Here is a 21808-nt window from a genome sequence, read left to right as displayed (position 1 = left end):
TAACTTCAATAAATGAGATCTACGATATTTTGACTTGTGGGTGGTACACATTATAGGTGTTTAGATTCTCGCTATCATCTTCATCTGAATCGGCTAGATTGGTCAAACTCCTTCGAATATCTTTCGTCCAGTCGTCAAAAGTTACGACATTTTGGAAACTAAAATGAATTTGAAACGCTTGAATCGCGAATTTTAATTCCCTTCTTTTGTATCTGCCGGCCTTGTTTTGAGATCGCAAAAATATAACCTCGCAAAATACCGTCTCACCAAAATCATAAAAGTTCTCGCCACATAAAGTACCACTGAGTAAGGTAGAAGAACCGATCTTCTCAGATAAGTTGCAGTTGAAGTGATTGCCAAAAAGAAGCCTGAAATCCTGAGAAGGTTCAAAATCGGAGGAATTTCAAGCCTGTGCCTTCCGAGACTATAACTGAGCTGCGTAGCCGCATGAAGGAAGAGGGAACGGCCAAATTTAAGTAGGTCCTCAGGTTAGATGGTCCGACGGTGCTCAATTAGTATCTGGGAGGAGCGGGTCCGAATCCCGTCGAAGCCTGAATTTTTTCACAACCTACTATTCTGCAACTGCATCGTTTCTTCACTCTTAGTGCTTATTCTTATCCCTTAACTTTCGCAAAAAAAATGCGTGTTTAGAGGCGCTCGTAATTAGTTAGAAAATTACTTTGGCTTAGGTAGAGGGGGGAGGTGAAGGAGATTGTGCAGCGATGAGTCACATCTCTTCTGGTTACACTACTAAGCGTGCAATTTGCCTCAGAAAGCAAAAGCCTTCGCCATACTTGTGATTGTCATTTTAAAGCCTCTATCAAAATAATTTCTGATTAATGACACTTTTAGCACGTGTCCATTTCAGTTTCTGAAAGAAGTCTACAAATGCGTGCAGTAACAAAAACGGCGAAAATTCGTCAAAATCGCTCTGACGAATTTGACTACAATTCGTCAAAATCGCCAAATCCATGAACAACCACTCGGTTTGACAAAGTTTCGTCAAATCTGCCATTTCGGTCACCGCGTGCATTTCTGCACTTAAGTAGAGATATGTTGAGGGAGTTTACTCTCTCCGTTTCCCATATCAGCTTCCTGAGTAGTCGAGAAAAGATGGCAGGCGAAAACAAACCATTGGCTAGATGACAGCTGTAACTTTGCCAAGAATTAAAATTGTAGCTCTTCCCATAGAGAGAAACTGTGAAATCTGTAGCAATGACTGACCGGAAGTCACCATACTTTCATTATTTCAACTTACGACATAATGCGATTTTCATCTGATTGAAAACAGTGAGAATACAAACGCTAACAATGGATAATCTCAAGGAATTACTTAAACCAAAAACGTTTAACACAGTTAGCCACGCTGCAGTTGTTATTTGGATCCTGATCGGTGTAATCTTCCTTGGCATTTTTGCAGACGCAGAAAACAGCGAATCCAGGTATGATTTCCGCTGTGGCGGGGCGAAGAGTGAAAACATCGACCTTGTCCGTGGAAGATGTTTCGAGTTATACGAGAAGCGGTATAACAAACACGATGTTCCTATCTATGCCTTCGTGATCATGAATTTCTTCCTCATCGGAACTGTCTGTGCTATTTACTCCCAAATAGCGAGCCTCACAATCAATCGACTGTCGCCAAGCGCTCGTAACGGTGATCTCGAGGGGCAGTTGCGCGACCAAGGAAACGCACTTTCTAGTAAAAAGCTGTTTATCGCTTACTGCTGTCAACTTTTCGCAAGGATTGTTTTAGGAGTTCTCTTCATGGTTCTACAAAAACAGTTTCTCTATCCTCTGGACTTCCCCCCCAACTTCCCTTGTTATCTAACCTCTGGAGGGATTCAGCCAAGGAATTTTACTGGCGTCTGGCACGATTGTCATAATCAACGAGCAACTAAGAAAAACTCCTGGATGCGCGCTGTTCTTGTCATTAATGGAATTTTTCTCTTTGGCATTCTGTTAGAAACCGCCTATATTTTGCTACGAGCCTGGAAAGAGGATAGTTTCATGAAAAATTCCAAGTTTCTAAAGGCTCACCTGAATCCCTTCCATGCTGACTCGCAAAATGCTACCACATCGACTGTGTTGAGACCTGAACCTCCGCAGCAAGAAGAAAGAACAGAGCAAGAAACGAACGTCCCACAAGAACTGCACCAGGAAGAGGAAAGTAAAGAACATGAAACGAACATCCCACATCTGCCAGGCAAGCCTCAACAACTCCAAAAACCACCGCTTCAGGAATTCATCGAGAATACAAAAGAAATTATTAAAGAGGAGACCAATCAAACTCCCCAACTCCGGTCGCCTTTTTCAAGTACTCCAGGCGAAGGACACCGAGTTAAACATTTGACTCTGGATCAGATTTACACAAAACTTGTCGTTGTTCCAGACATGGCTAATTATGACTTTACTGGAGACAGACTGGAGAAACTGGAAGTCTACACCAGATCGGTTGAGGAAAACACAACACCAAGAGGGCCGGAGGACATTCTTAACCACAAAAACAAAAACGTTTTGATCGTTGGTCGTCCCGGAATCGGTAAGACACTATGCTGTACCAAACTTCTCAGAGACTGGGCATTTAACAAAGTATTCCATAAATCACCTGATTCCAAAATCCATTTTGATGCTACTTTCTTCATCAAATTCAGAGCATTCAACGCGAAAGCCGACCTTAGCCTGAGGGAACTGCTCACATTGTCAGAACATTCCCCCTCAGATCACATGGATGATAAAGTCTGGAAATACGTCCTTGATAACCCCCAAAGAGTTCTCATTATTTTCGATGGAATCGATGAATTTAAACATAATTCAAAAATCGGCGACGAAAATTTCGAGCCTAAATTCAGAAACCGCGCAGACGAGAAGATGCCCCTATACGCCTTGTACGAGAAACTTGCGACTGGGAAACTTCTCAACGGAGCTGCCGTTTTAACAACCACAAGACCCACAGCTTTGTCATGCATCGAACGTGTTTCTTTCGACAAAATATTCGAGATCCTCGGCTTCTCGTCCGAACAAGTCAAAGAATACGTAACCAAATTCAGTGCTGAAGAAGACAAGGATGCGGGAGAAACAATATGGCGACACATCGGCGGCAACAGGAACATTCTCTCCCTATGCTACATTCCTGCGAGTTGCTTCATCATTTGCTCAACTCTCTTTCAAATGGTGAAGTTCTATGGTTCCAAGAGTCTTAGCCTACCAACGAATCTAACAGTTATTTACAAGAAAGCGGTGAAAATTTTTTACTTCAGACACAACGAAGAATTCCGCGGCAAGAATTTCGCTAGTAAATTCTTGGAATCAGACAAGTTACCCCCTGAAGTGGAAAAGAAATTCTCGAAACTTGAAAAAATGGCATTTCAAGGAATTAAAGAAGGAAGGCTGGTCTTTGAAGGACACGAAGTACGCGGAATGGAAGACAACGCTCTTTTTCACCGCTTACCCGACCGTCGGCCTGACACGTTTGAACGCGAGGAAAAATTCTGTTTCATTCACTTAACAATGCAAGAGTTTTTCGCTGCGAGGCACCTAGCAAACATGAATGAAACAGAACTGAGGAACTTTGTTTCTACGAACATCGCGGACGGCAAATGGCAGCTGGTTTTTCAGTTTCTAGCAGGACTAATGAACGAGAAAGAAAACCTACCGAGCGAAATCATCACAGACCTTCTTCCTGTGGAAACTGAAGAGGAAGAAAGCGAGTTGTACAACGAAGTGTGGACAGAGGATATGGAGCCAAGGAAAGTAACTTGTTGGCCGACTAAAGACAAAAAACATTTAGCAGTGACATTATTTAAATGTACTAACGAAAGTAGTGAGATGGAGACAATTGTTCAGAGAAAACTACAACAAATTAACTTTAATTTTGTAAATTTTAATGATTGTCAACTCACACCTGTTGATTGTGCTTCAGTAGTTACTGTAATTAAGAATGTTCAACAAATTTCACATTTAAATTTGGCCGTCAATAACTTTGGTCCAATAGGTTGTTTTGAAATTTGTAAGTTGTTAAAATGTAGTAAATCTCAACTGAGCTGGTTAAACCTCGGAGGAAATCAATTGACAGACGAAGCAGCAAAGTATTTAGCTGAAGCCATCAACAACAACAACTGTCAGCTACGCACGTTAAACCTCACAGCAAATAACATCTCACACATTGGAGCACAGCACTTGGCTGAAGCCATTAACAACAACAACTGTCAGCTACACACGTTATACCTCATGGAAAATAACATCTCAGACATTGGAGCACAGCACTTGGCTGAAGCCATCAACAACAACAACTGTCAGCTACGCACGTTAATCCTCGCAGAAAATAACATCTCAGACATTGGAGCACAGCACTTGGCTGAAGCCATCAACAACAACAACTGTCAGCTACGCACGTTAATCCTCGCAGAAAATAACATCTCAGACATTGGAGCACAACACTTGGCTGAAGCCATCAACAACAACAACTGTCAGCTACGCACGTTATACCTCATGGAAAATAACATCTCAGACATTGGAGCACAGCACTTGGCTGAAGCCATCAACAACAACAACTGTCAGCTACGCACGTTACACCTCACATACAATAACATCTCAGACATTGGAGCACAGCACTTGGCTGAAGCCATCAACAACAACAACTGTCAGCTACACACGTTACACCTCACATACAATAACATCTCAGACATTGGAGCACAGCACTTGGCTGAAGCCATCAACAACAACAACTGTCAGCTACGCACGTTAAACCTCACAGCAAATAACATCACAGAAGCAGGTAAACAACACGCAGAGAATTTACTTAGCAATAGTCAGTCTAACTGTCGCCTTACTATCTAACATCGCCAATTCACAAATAATTGCTTAATCTGGAAAAAAAGTTAAATAATCACTTACAATTCAAAATGTGAGGCAACCAGCTCAGTGACAATTACAACACAACCATTAAAATCGTGAATGAACGAAAGAAAACAAAGTTTGTGAAGCGCTCAGAGCAGAGAGATTATTTGAACCGGATCGAAATGAAGAAAAATGAACCAATGAACATGTTTATTGAGAACAAAGGATGTCAAAGTGTCTTTTTTTGTAAACGAACCAATTAACATTGAAGTTAATACACAAAACTTACTGCATAGAAAACAAACAAACCTCGGACCTCTCAGGAAACTTTATCATTTTATGATTGGTTTATTTTGATCCTAAATTTACTGTATGCTTTTGTATGATTTGATCGTTTATGTCTGTCACAAGAAATAGTTTCTTTTAGTTTATTGAAGTTTTTTTGGAGATTATAGGCGGATCAGATGAGTAAATACGATTCAGATCGCTTGCAAGGATAAAAGTTTTCTTTTTTTTTGGGTTTGTTTTTCTTTTCGATCAAAAGAATCCGGTTCAAGTAGTTTCATACTGTACACAAATTGTAAATATGTAAACCCATTACTTTTCAAAGACAAAAGACTTTATTGTAGGTTAGTGGTGTGAGACATATATTACGTTACACAATTTTTTAAGGCGTATGCAGTAGCTTTAAAGATTGGAGTGTTTTTGCACATATTTTTTGCCTGTTACTATTACCATGATAAAATGAAAAACTTTGACAGTTGAGATTTCACTGACTAGTATTTGTAGATAAGAGCAGAACTCCTAAGTTTATCAGATGATTGTTGAATAAATCATGTAAACAGATTTATTCTTTGTGTTGCTATCAATTCAACCCCTATGGTTAGACATATCAGACAGAGTAAAGAGCTTTACAAAAAGTTTTGAAACAAAACAAAAATTGGACAAAGGAGGACAATGGGGTGGGGCAGGGGAAGGGGGGGGGGGTTGGTAAAGCCTTCTCAATATCAAACAAAAGTAGCAATAATTTATCTGAGAAACATGATCAGCTCAAATAGAGGCTTTTTTCAGTAGTACCTTTTCTTTAGCAGAGATAGCACCCTTCTTAAAATCAACTGTTGCCCTGCCTTAGGTTGAAATACAAAATTATTCCAACCCTATTTTAAACCTAGACCAAAATTCCACACCCTGTCTTAAACCAGCAATAAAACATCTTTAAAAAAATTAAATGAAAATAGCTTATCACCTCAAATAAATGCCCAACCAGATATTGAAAATTCTGGTCCAAATTTTCATCATGTTTAATTTTTTCATAATATGCATGTTTAGTTTTGAGAATTTGGTATTGGATCAACTAATAATCCCCTTCCCCTTCCCCTAGCTGATATTTTCTCGAATCCCATCACTTGTCTGCTTGATATTGTATTGATATGGTAAGGAGAAATTCTGTCTTGGTCAATCATGGGAGTGAAAGGCTTAAAGGGTTAACACACAATGAAAAATTGCTTGACCCTATTTTTAATCAAGCTTCTTTCACAAGTTAACAAATATTCAATACCTTATTTACATGAACATGTGAATCTGTCACCTACTAACAATTTTAATCTTAAGTATTCATAACATCTATAACCTTAATGCTTTCTTTTCTCTGAAGCTTATAACCCATTAACTCCAAGGACTGATTGCTACTTCTCCCCTTCAGCTGCTATACATTTCATTGTAAATTAATTAAAAGAATTTGAGGTTAGATCAAGATAAAAACTTGAAGGTATTCTCATTACCTTATGAATACAACAAGGAGAAGCTACATGTTAATCACTTCCAGGAAGTAAAGGGTTAAGATGTGCACATCTGCAATTATTGTTAGGAGTTCTTTGTCTCAATATAAACAAATTGGGCTTTAACTTGGGGTAGAAGAGCACAGAACATGTCATCACAATGGAATGTGCTGCACATCAAATTCATCACCTTAGAGAAAAATGTGTAAAAATATGTGATATGTCAGTTAGCTTACTCACAAGCATATTAACTTGGTACATCTAGAAATATGCAAATTAGTCTTTAACTTACATTTATCTCAGTAGTCTGGAAATGTGGAATTCTGGAAATATGCCAATAATTCTTTATCTAGGTTGCATGTATCTTAACTGGTGTTAACTTGGCAGTCTATAAATGTGAAAATCTGGAAACAGTAAAAGGATATGGTTTTAACTTTGGTTCTAAAAACATTCAATTTTCTTTGTAGCCCACTGTCTTGCTTCCTCTACTTCATTCAGTAAAGAAAGATCCTTAATCTATCAAACACCTTTGTTTTGTTCAATTTCCCAACAGAAACATGGGAGAAGAGAGGGACAAAAGTTCAAAGAGAGGGGAGAGGGGGGAATAGAGGACCAAGGGGGGAGGTATGGCAAAGGTTACAAAGGTGACAATGAAAACAAAAATGTTGACCTTGGTAAAATGAAGATCAACTGTACCAATACAACTCAATAGAAAAGGGCTTAGAAATAACAATTACCTCAGCATATATGGTTTCCCTTTTTCTTGATATCACTTTTATGGCACAATTCACAAGTTTTCTTGACCTTTTCTTTGAACCATGTCAGCAGATATGATGGGTGCATGTGTTTTACTGAGCCAGAACAGTAGCACTGAGTTTTAGGGGCTTGTTCCCCTGAAGACTGATAAATAAAGCAGATGCACTGACTCAGACAGATCATTATTTTCTGAACAAAATTGTAAAGAGTAAAGATTAATTTTTTAATAATTTTTGAGTTAGTAGCCAAAATATAAAATGTATGGGTGCGTTCCTTTGGGAGAATCCAGATCAGGATTTCTGATCTGTGGTTATCCTTTTGAGCAAATCCATTTTCAGATCAGTGATCTATCAAATCCACTCTGGACAAGGATTCATTGCATCACTGATCTTCATGATCTAAAGACGGATCATTGGATCATTGATGTGTTCCTTTGGATAAAGGATCTGAAATTAATCATTTTGCCCAGCGGTGCTTAATTTCAAACAAGTAGGTACTTCATATATTGACTGGACAGATTGTTGGCAATCACTCCACAAATTCTGTGAGAAACACGAAATAAAATCAATTTTGTAATGTTAAATTGATCAACCACTGATCACAGGCATTCATTCCCAAGTACCCATATCGTAATCAATACTTGCTTCTGTTTTAATTCCATTGTTTGAGTTTATCATGAAAAAATGTGCTTCTAATGAATAGTTGCATGCTAAAAGCCCTTGCAGTAAGACAAGCCATTCAAGGAAGAGCTCAGTAACCCAGATGCATACAAAAGTCTTAACACACTTACACTTTTTGGAATTCTCTGAGAGCTCATCTAAAACTCTATTCCTTTTATGCACTATGATCTGTGTGATCTTTGATCACAAATCTAAATCTGGATCCTCTCAAAGGAATGCACCCTTAAAATAGCACACTTTTTGGAATTCTTTGAGAGCTCGACTAAAACTCCATTCCTTTCATGTACTGTGATCTGTGTGATCTTCAATCACAAATCCAAATCCGGATCTCCCAAAGGAACACACCCTATGCCCCCACGTTGGCATATCAAAAGGTATTTATCTTGGATGGGTGCATTAGGGTATGTATCTCAAATTAATCTGACTTCAGCAGTAGGGTATGTATCTCACACTAATCAGATCACAGCAATAAGGTATGCTTGCACCAATTTTTTGTGTAACACTCCTTCACTTACAACGCACATGCCATGAGCTTAAGGCCTTTTATGAAATTATCACTAGAACCTTTGTTTTGGAAGGGCTAGTGTTTAGCTGACTACAGTAAAAATTGTGCAAAGCATTTGCATAAAGCATAGTTGATCAATAATCTAGTTTTTGCCTTTTGTTTGCTCCTTTTACAAAAGCCGAAAAGATCACAAAGTTATATTTACTTTCTGCGTCAACTGTGATGTGGACTATCTGCTTTTTTTTGCTTTTAAAAGTTCTCCATGCTTCTGTAAGTCATCTTGTGTTTAAAAGGTACTTTCCTGGTACAATTACATGTTAAATTGTTGCTATGGACTAGACTTTCTCAGATAGTGTGCCATTTTCCAGTAAACAACCTAAATTTTACAATATAACCTCACTCCACTGAAAAAATTTCACTTGGAACTAAATGCTACTGTTAGTCAATTTTCCATGCAGTTCTTGCGTGCTAAGATATTATCTACCGATCAAATTCGCTTTTAGCCACCTAGGACTTCACCCTATCACATGTCAATTCTAGACAGCCTGCATCTTATCATGTATTGCACACAAATGGGGCAAAGTACAGATCGACAATTACCAAATAAAGAGCCCATGTTGTTATGTTTTGAAATATGATACTTTTCTCACCACTTTTCTGCATTAATGTGTTAATTTTTGCTAACAATTATTCAGACACCAGTGGCAATAGACCATAAAATGTTTCTGAGTTTATTTCTGATAAATTGGAAGGTTTTATTGTTTTGCTCTCCATTTAACAATGTCTTCATTGGAATCTTTCATAGGTAAATACTCTTTTTCTTTTACAAAAATGCAAAAATTAGTTGCTTGGTTTCCCATTTTGACCCACCCATTAAAAAAAAAAAACATGTGGAGTGGGTCAACAACTACACATTCAAAAAAACTATCATTCAAATGGAGTAAAATTATCACGTTCAACACGAACATACTGATCTACTGCGAAAAATAAAGTTAATCTTGATCATTCTCGTGGATATACATTAAAAAATCACAGTTGCTATATGTTGAATTTGTACCAGATGAAAACATTTCACTCACTAGAAGCTGACTGTGACTCTTCCTCCGGCAGCTCCTCGACGTCAACACCTTCTCCTTCCCTAAAATTTCAACATGACGATGTTTTCGTTCCGCTTGTTCCTTGGAGTTAACCAATACAAAATAAAAGCCAGTCTATGTCTTCACGTGCATCTGATTTATGGTTAAGGGGAGTAAAACGTACAACTGTAAGAACGTTTGATGAGGCAGCTTTCATGTTCAAATCAATAACAATGTCAACATGCAGAGGTGAGACCCTGAAAACCATGATTCAGAAGAGCGATGGCCAGTGTCGGGGCTGAACCAGGACGAATCACAAGAGATATGATTTAACGAGTGTCTCATGATAATTCGCCATTTTGAAAACCGCGAGGGGCTTTAGGACGAAAATAACCATCAGCTGTGCTACACTTGATGACACATACACAATCTCTTAAAGGGGACCATTCATTATGGCGGAAAGAAACGGGGTATTGTTTTAATCTTATCACATTTTGTAAAAAGGAGCAAGTACATTTCTCGGCGCTGACATTCATTCTTCCATCGCTCTTTTTTTTGTTACAATGAGCATATCAGCATTTCCCAGAGAGTCTTAATCATGTGGTATTTTTGTATTTAACTTTTTCAACTCGCATCGATCTATTTTCGATATTCTTTAATTATTTTTTTTAGGAAGCTAAGAGTGACGAGGAGGATCCCCCAGCTACTGCTGGTCGTGCAAGAAGAAGAAAGAGGGTCCTTTGTTTTTGTACGTTTTGTGTTTCACGTGTGGGGCATGATTTTATTGTTCAGCTTGTAAGCTGTTGCATGTGAGATGTTCATTTTCTATTTTCTTTCAGGTGGCGTTTGAGACAGATTCAAACAAGCGCAACCAGATGGATAGACGGTACATGAAGTCTATGCAAACAAAAGTATTTCAGTGATTCCTTTTTTTGATTTGATATTTGTGTTTTTATATTTATTTATTTGAATTTCCCAATGTAATTTGATAAGACTCTGAATAAAAAATTGTTTTTTAAGCTTGTGATATCGGGGTTGAAACTGTTTGTGTCTACATCCCTAACAGTGCAGTACTTCAGGATTTTTTTTTATTCTAAACTAGCCCTACCTTCCTTCCTTCCTTCCTTCCTGTCTGTCTGTCTGCCTGGCTTTCTTCCTCTATTTTTGCTTTACTTCTCTCTTTTTGCTTTTAACTGCTAGAATGGTATGCATTTAGCAACACGTTTAATACGTTGACAGTCTAAAGCACTGATTTATGTTATTTATAGCCCACAGTATATTTTAAGTCTTGGAAGATATGGGACATTTTTCTGATTTCCCATTCACTTCTCTATAAGTAATACTTATTTTAACTTGTTTAATTCATTAAATTCTGAGTGCATTTTAACATCATTTTGTTTTGCATCTGTTATAAGTACTCACCTTTCTGCTTCCAGATTTTGATTTACAGCACAATACAGTTTGAATGTTTATTTCCTATAGTGCAACAAGTTCAAACTCAAGAAATGGCAGCTGATGATGACATACCACCAGAAGACCCTGTGCAATTTAGAGTGGTAGATCTGAGGAAAATGGTTGTTAGGGAAGTCAAAAAAGATGGTAAAGAAATTTAAGAAAGCAAACTGGATAAACATTTTTTACAAATGCAAACAGTTTTGGGGGTGATGTACTTAAAAGGCTATGCAATTTGTCTACTCTAATCATACAACCCACAATTTTGTTTCTTTAAAGTGCCAAATTGAATAGTAGATTTGCGGAATTTACATGGTGTATTTTCATGTAGGGAGATCTGAGCCTGGATAGGGGAAAGAAGCATGCTGACCAGTTTGGTGGCCTGAAGAAGTTGAGTTCATAGATGTAAATAAAAGCTGCAAGGGACCACATCTGGATGATTTAATTTCAATTATGCATTCATACAGAAATTGGAATCAACAACAGCACCCTCAAGAGGTTGACATCACAGTAGATGATTCTGCTCATAGTCCTGTGATTCCCATTCCTGTATCATCAGCACCAGCTTCTACTTTTATTTCAGATCCTCCCTCATCTGCCCCTGAAGTTTTTGCAAGCCCCATTTGCCCTCCTGCTCCTTCATCAACACATGCTGTCACCACTTCCATTTCTGATCCTCCCTTTGCAACTCCCGAAGGTCATGTTCAACCTTCTCATGTATTTGAGGAAATTGTGGAGAGGAAATTTGGGAGTGAATCAGTTTACTATGGTAATATGTGGCAATCTGTACTGCAAACCTGCAATGAACTGAATCAGATCCAAACATCAAAGGTGCAGAGTATTCTAGGAAAACTGAATGAAGTCATAAGTTTCCTGTTATTAATTGAACTCATTTTTGTACAATACTTTTTTGTGCATGTATGTGTGGCAAACAAACATACTATTTCATTTATTTATTTCACAATTTAATCTTGTCTAGGATGCAAGTATTTTGTTTTGAATTTACCATTCCTGAACATTCTCTATGTCATTTCATCAGCTGCCAGCTTAAGTTTTAATACCAGTTGTTTAGCTAGAAACTTGGTAAGGAGGCTATGTCCAAGCAGTTTGGTCCTACTAACTCTAAAAGGTGGATATTGTTTGTTTAAGGGTCCACTAATGCCAGGCCAATTCCAGCTCTTTAGTGTGATGTTCAAAAAGTTTTTTTTTCAACTTGATGATTTGGGTTGGGGCATTTAATGAGGAATCCATCATGAGGGCAAACATTCATGAGAGTTAATTAGCAGCCTTTGACTATTAATATTAATTTCATTTTGTTTACCAATTTGTGATCTACCTATTAATGCAAGGTGTTTTTTCCTTTCCTAGACTGAAATCCATACAATCATAGAGCCCCAAATTGCAAGGGACATTTTAGGATGCATGGTCAGATTGCCTTGGGAGGTGAACTTAAGTTTATCTCCTCACAGCCTGGAACATTTACCAAAGATCTCTTCACATCAGTTTATCAGCAGCAAGAATCAGCACAGACTTCCTGAGCGATAAAAAGTTCAGTAAAAGTTATTAACTTGGAATGATTATCATCATCATTGTTATTGTTACTATTATCATTATTTTCATTCATAAATTTTATTTTATTGGTTGTTATTAACTTCAAATTCTATTGCCTTTAGAGATTTTCCAGCTATGTTGACCAGTCCATTTATGAGCTTGGTCTGGAGCCATTCTCCTCAAGTGGGGATGGAAACTGCTTTTATAATTCACTATCCATACTCATGTCTGCACATGAAAGTGACGGTGAATTTTTTAGACTGGGTGCAGCAATGTATGGTCTTGCTCACTATAACCACATTGTTGATGCAGTAAGAACAATCAGTTATTTTTTGTTATGTTAGCTAAGCTTATTAGTGTACAATTTTAATGTCCTTGTTTCATGTTTTACGTGAACTTTAACAGAGGTCAACCTCTGGATCTCTTTTTCAAAGCAGAGACTGAGGCATAATAAATCAATCTTAAATTAATCTTTAAAAATTAATTCTTTAGTTCTTTCTTTAGGTGCTTGTTTATGTGGTTGCTTGTTATACAGAAATATTTTAATCCGGCTGTTAGAGAAATTTGCTACTTTGATATTCTTGGATTACTTAGCAAGCAATATAAAAGGTTGTGATTTTTTTCTTTATCCTGTAAACACTAACTGCCATTCATGTCAATTCATTTCTTTTCATCAACTTCATTTGTTTCATTGACTTCTTGCAAAATCCAAAATCCTTTGATCGCTTTTGATAATTACACAATGATTTTTTTATGCACATGGTTTTCAATCATATTTGACAACTGTCCAATAAACTAATATTTGTAGTAGCTGGATAGATAGCTTTATTAAAAATCCCATGGCAGCCTAATAAGGCTGAATTGCATGATTATTTACAATACAATACTGGCTAAAATTGTAGGAATGGTAGTCATCTCAGTGTCGTGTTAACCGTTCCTGTAGTTACTTATAACCCTCTCTTTAGAAGTAACTAAACTGCATTTCGAAAAATTATATTCCATTCTCAATATAACTTTAAAAGGAGTTACTTTGTGCTTCTGTCATATTTCTTTTTACAGAATGCGTGGTATTTTAGTGATAGAGGCGATGCTTTGTAGTGGGCAGCCAGTGTGAGCCTTTCACCAAACGAGGTTCAGGAAATTAAAGACAAATCCATTCAGGAAATTGTTGCAAAAAGTGTCCAAAGCCAAGTCTTTAATGCCCTAAAGAATTTTACTGATATTGCTAACTAACTTGAGACTTTTTTGTTTTAAGGACTGGCTCACATTCTTTTGAATCAATTCCACATCTTCATCATCTTATTACAACCAGTTACCAGCTCGTTTCTCCAGGCAAGTTGGCATTACAATACTGACATCCGCAGTTTTTTTTTTAGAACTCTTGCAGGTAACCTCTGCTGCCGGCTTTTTGAAGAAACTAATACAACAGCACTGCGAACTGTCTGGGGCTGTATGGTACAACACAAAACAAAGTCCTCCTTGTTGCTTCCAGTCAGACAGGGAAGAGGGGCCTTTTCACATCATCTGGCTGGCACTTACAGGACAAGGAAACACTTTCAACCATATATGCCCCCTTCTGCCATGGAAGTGTGTTGCATTAGATGCTTTCTTGTGTGTGTTTTGGCGAGTATTTAACACCCAACATTCAAGTCGCAATGAGATGGTGCAGTGCCTTACCTACTTTGAGTGCTACCACTGCGTTTGTTTGGGCATTTCTCTCGAAGAGGCCAACGAATTCCACGATAGTGGATTGTGGCTGCACGTTGCCCCACCCATATCGGAGCCACGACATGTGAGTGTACAGTGGAATCCCTACTTTTCGAACCTCCTGATAACTCGAACCCTTGAAATGCTGTTTCCCTTCCCTCAGTCAAACAATGTAACTTTACACTGATTCCTAAAGCTACCTTATTATTTGAACAAAGTTTTGTTTATCTTGAATGTTGGAAAAAATCTTGATTCCACTGTACTTTCTCTGATGCTTTTTTTGTTTTGGCTCGTTTATAATGTTTTGAAACGTAGCATACTGTTCATTTTATCTATTATATTTTGTAGATCGGTGTACTCAAACCAAGGTAGCATTCTGCGGTTTGTAAGGAAGGCGTATTTGAAGGTTTGTACGTTAAAGATACACTTATTATAAAGATTTTATTAAATCTAAATTATGGGTTAAAGTTTGCATTGCATCCTTTCATTTTCAGACATTAACAACAGAACTCCTAATTAACAAAAGTATACATTAAGGTTAGCATTGAACACCGAACATTGTCTTTTGTCGCACCGAGACTTGGTGAGGTTGGTAGCAACTGGACCCCTTGGAGGACACGCGGCAATTCCATTTGTAGATTTTAAAATATCTAGGACATCGACAATTACTGACTGTATACAGGGACAAGTTGCTTTGCGACGTAATTTCGTTTTTTCAGTGTTCTTTAAAATATAATTGTTTAAATGCCATTATTCCGCATAACGCGAAAATAATATGCTCGCACGGCCTTAGTTTAGTTTAGTTTCGCGATTTTTGGCTATCATGGTACACAACATGCAGGGTGTTTAAAACTAACAAAACAGTAAAGCGACCTTCGCGTTTTTTTATCTAGTTCCTATTGACATTATGATCCTTTCGTTTTCAAACGAACAGGCCGAGCGCATGACAGCAGTTGCAATGCCTATCATTGCCTCACTTACGAAAGACCTTTCCCTACAGACCTGGCTCTTTATGGATGTGATGCTACCAGAAGTATTGTATTTGAAATTGTTTCTAGTACAGCACGGCTAGAACTACGGCTTATCGTTTAGTAACTGAAGACTTATCATATTTTAATCTTTCAATTATATACCGCGACTTTTCCAGCTTAAAAAAGGGAGTTTTTGATAACAAGCCTCATCTGTGACGGTCACCTCCAAACTTGCCTAGTGTTTTACATGTAAGTTTTTGGGTTGACAGATTTCCAGTATGCTATATTTCCAGAGGGTGTACACTGCAAACCGTTTTTTTTTTAGGAAGTTATTTTAAACCACAATTGTCTAAAAAGTTCATGCTTTTTCTTCTTATCTTTCAGAGCATAATCAAGTTCATCATGGAAAAAGAGGATCTCAATTATTTTAGAGCTTCAATTTTCTTTCAAAATAGTCTTGTTTCGGCAGCAACTTCATGGATAGTTTTAGGCTCACTTTGCCAAACATAATTGTCGGTTTTATTACATCATCATGACAAACCACATATCAAATTGTGGTCAGCAATACATTGGCGAAAATTTTGATCCAGGTGCTTCAGGAAATTAAATCCAGTCCGCTCTTAACTTCGTGTATTTTATCGTGTACTTTCCTATGTTTGATACAAATAGAACGGTGGTTTAGTTATTGAAAACCCTTAATAACAGGAACAGATTTAAAGAAAATAATACAGTTGTTGGTGGTTATACGTCTTAGGTTATTTAAAATGAAATAATTATTAGGTGCTACACCAGGTCACTTCTTTAAACCAACGAGAAAAATTCCTCATCTTCACACTTCAGATACGATGTACCTTTTCTGTGCAGCCTTGTTTCCTTAATGCGGTAAATCTATCCATCATAAGCATTTGTACCAAAACAGGAAGGGTATTTAAACGAAACCGCAACCCGAAAAAGGCCCAACTCATTTGATAAGTATGTTTAAATTACTCGGAATAAACCAGAATAATGACGTTACGCGGACAAAACAATCGAAACTTTCTCCGACTTAAGAGAATCATTTACATTGCAATGAACAGCCTTGTAGTCAGTCAAGTGTTACTAATCATGATCAAGATAAGAAAGGGAAACAAAAGGCAAGAAACTATTTTCTATCATTTAGTCTTGTTAATATATATATTTAGGCAAGCCTAAAAGCGGAGCTCCACGGTTATGTGTTGTTTACTGCACTTAAGAATATATTTTTTTCCATTCTGGTAAATAAACGGCTGAAATATTAAAAGTACAGTTTATAGTGGATCATCGGTGTTGAATTAAAGTCGCCTACGGTTAAACTAAATACTTTCATGACAAAGCAAAATCTGCCCATGGCACCTCAAAGGATCTTGAGACGCAATCAGTTAAATGAACTCAAGATGTTCAAAATTAGCTCACGGCAACAGCAAAAGACAAAACACGTAAAAATCAAAACAAAACAGAGAGTAGAAACCAGTTTTGAAACTATAAGAAATCAAATCATTTCTACGCAGCGCGAGAAAATGCCGAAATGTGAAAATAAACAGAAACAAGAGATCAATTACTTTATGAGATGAAGCCTCAAATTCCCAACTAACAGTCGCCGAATGAAACAAACTTGAAAGAAACTTCAAAACGATTAATTTTCATTCAAGATGCAGACAAGAAAGAAATTGAAAAGGGCGGGAATGTTCGAAATAAAATAAGACAGGCCGTTTTGCATTGGACAGCCTGTTCAAATTAATTTAAATCCACACTGTATTACCACGCTAAAATAAATAACGGTCAATTTTCATTCAAGATAAAGCTTGAAATGTATCGACAAACTAGAGACAATTCGTTACACAGTGGCCGCCGATCTGTTCAAATTAGTCGAATTAATTAAGGCGACAGATCTGATTCTCAACCGACGGCTTCAGCAGGCACTTGACGCTAAAACTAGCTAAAACTGTAAAACCACTAAAAACTGTTTTACTTTAACCACCGCGTTCTTTTCTACCATTTATTCCAGTTTCTAAAACTGCATAACCACCGAAAACTGTTACATTGCTACGCCTCCGGACTCGAGCTGCTTACGCCGTAGCGAATTTCGATACCAAATGAATATTTTACAATGAGTCATGAAGTTCTTTTCGTTCATATATGACAAGGATCCTTTGAGAGACTTCAAGCATGAATTGGCTTGTTCTGCTGCCTGACTGTTTAAGGTGTCCCACTGAGGATAACGGGAGAGGTTGTAAGCATGAGAGCAACCTGAAAAAGGAAAAAAAAAACAGTTTCGATTGCTTTGCATTGGTACTGACAAAGTTAAGATTAAAACATTACTTCGAATGTGCTTCAATAAATGTGTGTAATGTGCCATTAGATTAGTAGGAGGGGATAGACCCGAGAGCATAGTTAAATGAACACCGAAGATGAAAGACGGCCAAACCAAAAAAGCCAGTTTTGGGGTGATTTACGTACCTGTATGATTCCGCCAACGCAATCGATCCACAAGGAACTGAGTTCTTGAAAAAGACAGGATCCCAATTTAACAATACGAATGCAAATTGTAAGCGTTGTTGTAGACAATCTGGCAGGGACCTGTCAAAAAAAGGCAGAAAAATTGTAATGAACCTACATTTATTATGAGTCGTTTAATATAAAATCACTCTGATAGAGGAAATCAAGAGAAGAAAAACTCCCAAAAAACCAGGCCCCGGTTGTCCAACGGGTGGATAACGCTATCCACAGAATTAATCACTACTCACCTTTAAGTGTTGTTATAACATACAACGCTATCCACTGGATAGTGATTTTTCCGGTGGATAGCGTTATCCATCCTTTAAACCGGGCCCTGGTAATAAAAAGAAATTTTCTTCACACACAACGGCATCCAATCAAAGGCCACAACATACACATGCACATTAAATCGAGCTTACCTCCTGAGAAACGCATTCGAAACACTGTAAATGGGATGTTGGGAGATTCATTGCAAAGCATTACACTAAATCCATAAGTTGTACCTAAAATGGAAATCAAAAGAGAAGATATAAAACCGTTTTAAACATAATCACAGCAACACTGCGTACACTGAGTGCATGAAAGCATGTTGTGTAAGAACATGTAATGAAGGCTGAAGAGAGGGTGTAACTGGGGTACATCACTACACAATAGAAATCAACAACCTTTATTTATACAGGTCGTTATGCCATTTAGCCAATAAATTGTAAGAAAAACTTCGATTTAGTCAGTAAACAGCAAAAAACAAAACAAAACAAAACAGTTAAGTTAGTTAATTTGTGCGATTCTTTGACTTGACAGCTGCAGATGTTATACTTCTGAAAACTAAGCGTTACAAACAGTTTCGGTCTTTCAAGAAAATGACATTTGTTGAGAAAAACCTAACCCTGATAACTGAAACCACAGGTAGAACGTAAACCCGGTGCTTGTCAGGATAATCTGGAATAAACAAAGGGTAACAATAGCTAGTTGGGGGTCAGAGTGAACTGAAATTTACATTTTTTAAAATCAGAAGTAATGTTGTTCGTCGTAGAAATTAATACAAATATTAATACAAACTTATAACATTATTGTACCGTGTTTACAGTGCACTAAGAAAACTCCAGGAAGTAAGGATGGGTGTCGAGTACTCCTCTTTGCGCAGATGTTTGGAGTTGTGTCATCCAGGCAATAGTCACCACGACTTCTTATCACAGGCAGGCAAGGATAGTATTCTACATCATTTGTGCGGTGTACATCCAATTGCACAGCATTTGGTATTGATCCATTTCTGCTGAACGGAGACTTTGCCTTTTCCAACAGATCACTAATAAATGCAGTCAAGGCCTCAGGAAGCTGATCTCCCTCTCCCTTGTTTTAAGTTTGTTTGCTGGAGTAGAAGCATGTCTTCAGGACACTGCTCGACTGGTCCGTTGCCAATGAGTCTGCGGTAAAATGTTTCCAAGGAGTCCAATTGGGGGAGAAGTGCACACATCGGGGAAGCTTTTCCTAATGCATTCAAAAGTCCAGTAATAGATGTTGGAAAAGAGACATCAGATCCACAGAACAAAATGCTCCAGGAAAGAAAACTACCCAAGGCAGGTGCACAACGCTGCAACCAGGTGTAAAGAGGTCATTACTGTGTAATGTAACCTTGCTAACATCACGGCCTACTTGATCCATCATCTGCCTCACATGTTTTTCTGCAAGGTAAACCCTGTCACGATGCTTAGTGATGTCATAAAATATTAAATAATTAGCCTAAATGCAAATCTCTTCAAACAAAGCAAATAAAAACAGGTGATATTTAGACACATTAAAAGTCCATCTCACTGAATGTAGGAGTAACTGGAGCTGGTCTTAGTCTGGTCTCAACCCCTCAACTGATCCAGAAAAAGAAGACCTCATTCCAAGGTCTTTGCAGGGTCAATGAGACACACAAGCTTCACCACCACGACAAGGTGCCAGCCCAAGGTGAAGGATTAAAAATATTTAAAATGATTATATTAATCAGTAATCAAACTGAATCAAGTCATAGTCTTTGCATCAACAGATTAATATATTATATCATGCTCACATTCTAAAATAGAACTCCTTGAATCATACTGGGAACCAAAATAATAAGATAAATGATGCATAAAATATTTGTTAAAAAAATCATAAGCATAAATAGCAACTTATCTTCCTGTTTCTCATGGTTCAGTGGATGGACTCTGTGATGAATAACTAGACTTCAGAGAAGTACAAAGCTTTCATTTGAAGGATAGTGCAGTAGCATCACAAATGACAGTGTCCAGACTGTTATCTTTGCCACAGATGGCACAACAAAAACTTTCTTCATACTTTATGTCAAGAAGGTTCAGGAAACTGTACCAAGCAAAACATCAGTGGTGGTATGATAACAACCTCTTGAAGTCCAATACATCTGCATCAGCCATGATCTCTTGCCAGACACTGTAGTATGTAAATAGAATGCACCTAAAAAAAGAGAACATAATTTAAATATAGCTTTTTGAAAGACAATGGAATGACATACATGTACAATTTTATATCATTCTTAATACAATGATTTTCAATTAATGTCACAGGCAAAACTTCGGAGATACAACAAATCAGAACCCTCAGCTAATAATTTGTTGATTATTTGTTTTTTTCTGGTACCTGATTTTCATTGTAAACCATCATGTGCAGACAAATGAGTCTTAGATTATATTAAAGTTCACACGGCAACCAGGTGGACAATCAGACATAGTTTGAAGCTACACTGGTTTGCAGATTTAATGAATGTAACCGAAGAAGTTACAATTCATAGACCCAACGTTTCGACACTCCTGTCTAGTGCCTTCATCAGGGGTGATCTAAACGCTGCAACAAGAGGTCCTTTTTCTGGAAACGATATGTCGATGATGTTATTTCTGCGGTATCCGGAAATGAAGCGGAGCGCCTCTTGTCGCATTTGAATTCAGTAGAGCCGTCGATCCAATTCACCCTTGAACGTGAAAAGGATAGACATTTGCCCTTTCTTGATTTAAATGTGTCTAGAGGGGTTCAGGGTAATTTAGAGACAAGTGTCTATCGTAAACCCACCCACACCGACAAATACCTCGCCTTCGATTCTCACCATCCTATTTGCCATAAAAAGTCTGTAGCCAAAACTTTACTTAGGAGGGCTGATTGTCTACCATCATCACTCGATTCGAAGGCTGAGGAGAGGAAATATGTTTCCAATGTCCTAAAGGCAAATAGCTATACCTTTCTCCGTAACTGCCAAAAACCAGTTACAAATAGTAACGCTCTTGATGAAAGGGAACCAGCGACTGGTTTTGCTGTTATTCCTTACATACAGGGTGTTACTGAACCCATCAAGAGAATTTTGAATAGCCACAACGTTAAAGTTGCTCAAAAACCTTTTCAGACTTTGGGGCATATTTTCGCCAAACCTAAGGATCCTGTCACGAAAGAACAACGAACCGACGCCATTTATTCTATTCCTTGCAATGACTGTTATAACGAATACATCGGACAGACCAAACGCCAGTTTGGTACACGGTTAAAAGAGCACCAAAAAGCGGTTTTTCTTTGCAAAAAGGAAAATTCAGCTTTATCGGAGCATACTTGCCTAACCAACCATACAATTGGGTGGGATAATTCTAAAATTATCACTACTAATCGGCGTTACCACCAGCGCCTTTGTTTGGAGGCTTGGCACATAAACTCCGCCCACGCTCCTTTAAATCGTGACGATGGCGGTCTGCTTCCTGACGCCTATTTACACCTCGTCAGAAAAAAAGGCCGCTAATTAGTGATCATATAAAAGGACCTCTTGTTGCAGCGTTTAGATCACCCCTGATGAAGGCACTAGACAGGAGTGTCGAAACGTTGGGTCTATGAATTGTAACTTCTTCGGTTACATTCATTAAATCTGCAAACCAGTGTAGCTTCAAACTATGTCTGAGTCTTAGATTGTTTAGTATAATTGTTGTCAATTATAATTGTTGTTATA

The 21808-nt window shown here is 37.8% G+C and overlaps 2 protein-coding genes and 1 long non-coding RNA gene across 10 annotated transcripts in view; 2 read left to right on the top strand and 1 right to left on the bottom strand.

Annotated features, from left to right (window-relative positions):
• The first annotated feature begins 1303 nt into the window (after positions 1–1303).
• On the top strand, positions 1304–5671 carry LOC131786185 (NACHT, LRR and PYD domains-containing protein 3-like). The gene has a single exon (XM_066171684.1). It carries the CDS (start codon positions 1312–1314, stop codon positions 4834–4836), a length of 3525 nt encoding a protein of 1174 aa, XP_066027781.1. The 5' UTR covers positions 1304–1311; the 3' UTR covers positions 4837–5671.
• Positions 5672–9954: 4283 nt separating this feature from the next.
• Positions 9955–21808, top strand: part of LOC131786177 (uncharacterized) — a 62699-nt gene continuing 50845 nt past the window's right edge. Inside the window, exons 1-11 of one of the 8 annotated variants that reach the window (XR_010718647.1) lie at positions 9955–10101; positions 10304–10379; positions 10471–10542; positions 11114–11230; positions 11415–11914; positions 12452–12631; positions 12757–12945; positions 13694–14426; positions 14690–14747; positions 15276–15561; positions 15697–15936. Coding sequence is in view for 3 of the 8 variants with exons in the window: in XM_066171694.1 (XP_066027791.1) it covers positions 14236–14426; positions 14690–14747; positions 15276–15374; positions 15697–15822 (474 nt within the window). In the remaining 5 variants the exon portion in view is untranslated. Of the gene's footprint in view, positions 10102–10303; positions 10380–10470; positions 10543–11113; positions 11231–11414; positions 11915–11969; positions 12213–12451; positions 12632–12756; positions 12946–13693; positions 14427–14689; positions 14748–15275; positions 15562–15696; positions 15937–21808 lie in introns of those variants that run through there. The other 7 variants (XM_066171694.1, XM_066171695.1, XR_010718646.1 and 4 more) reach the window with 7 other exon arrangements.
• LOC136283224 (uncharacterized) lies at positions 16189–20267 on the bottom strand. The gene is made up of 4 exons (XR_010718651.1): positions 18903–20267; positions 18246–18329; positions 17788–17907; positions 16189–17577 (listed from the first exon to the last, which is right to left on the bottom strand). It is a non-coding gene; the product is annotated as an uncharacterized lncRNA (long non-coding RNA).

Source organism: Pocillopora verrucosa, chromosome 9, assembly GCF_036669915.1.
Source record: "Pocillopora verrucosa isolate sample1 chromosome 9, ASM3666991v2, whole genome shotgun sequence".
Classification (NCBI taxonomy): domain Eukaryota; kingdom Metazoa; phylum Cnidaria; class Anthozoa; order Scleractinia; family Pocilloporidae; genus Pocillopora; species Pocillopora verrucosa.
Note: the sequence above shows the minus strand (reverse complement) of the source record. Positions and strands in the feature narration are given on the sequence as shown.

Coding starts and splice junctions, on each gene's coding strand:
- LOC131786185 (XM_066171684.1), top strand. CDS start 1,312: ATGGATAATCTCAAGGAATTACTTAAACCAAAAACGTTTAACACAGTT.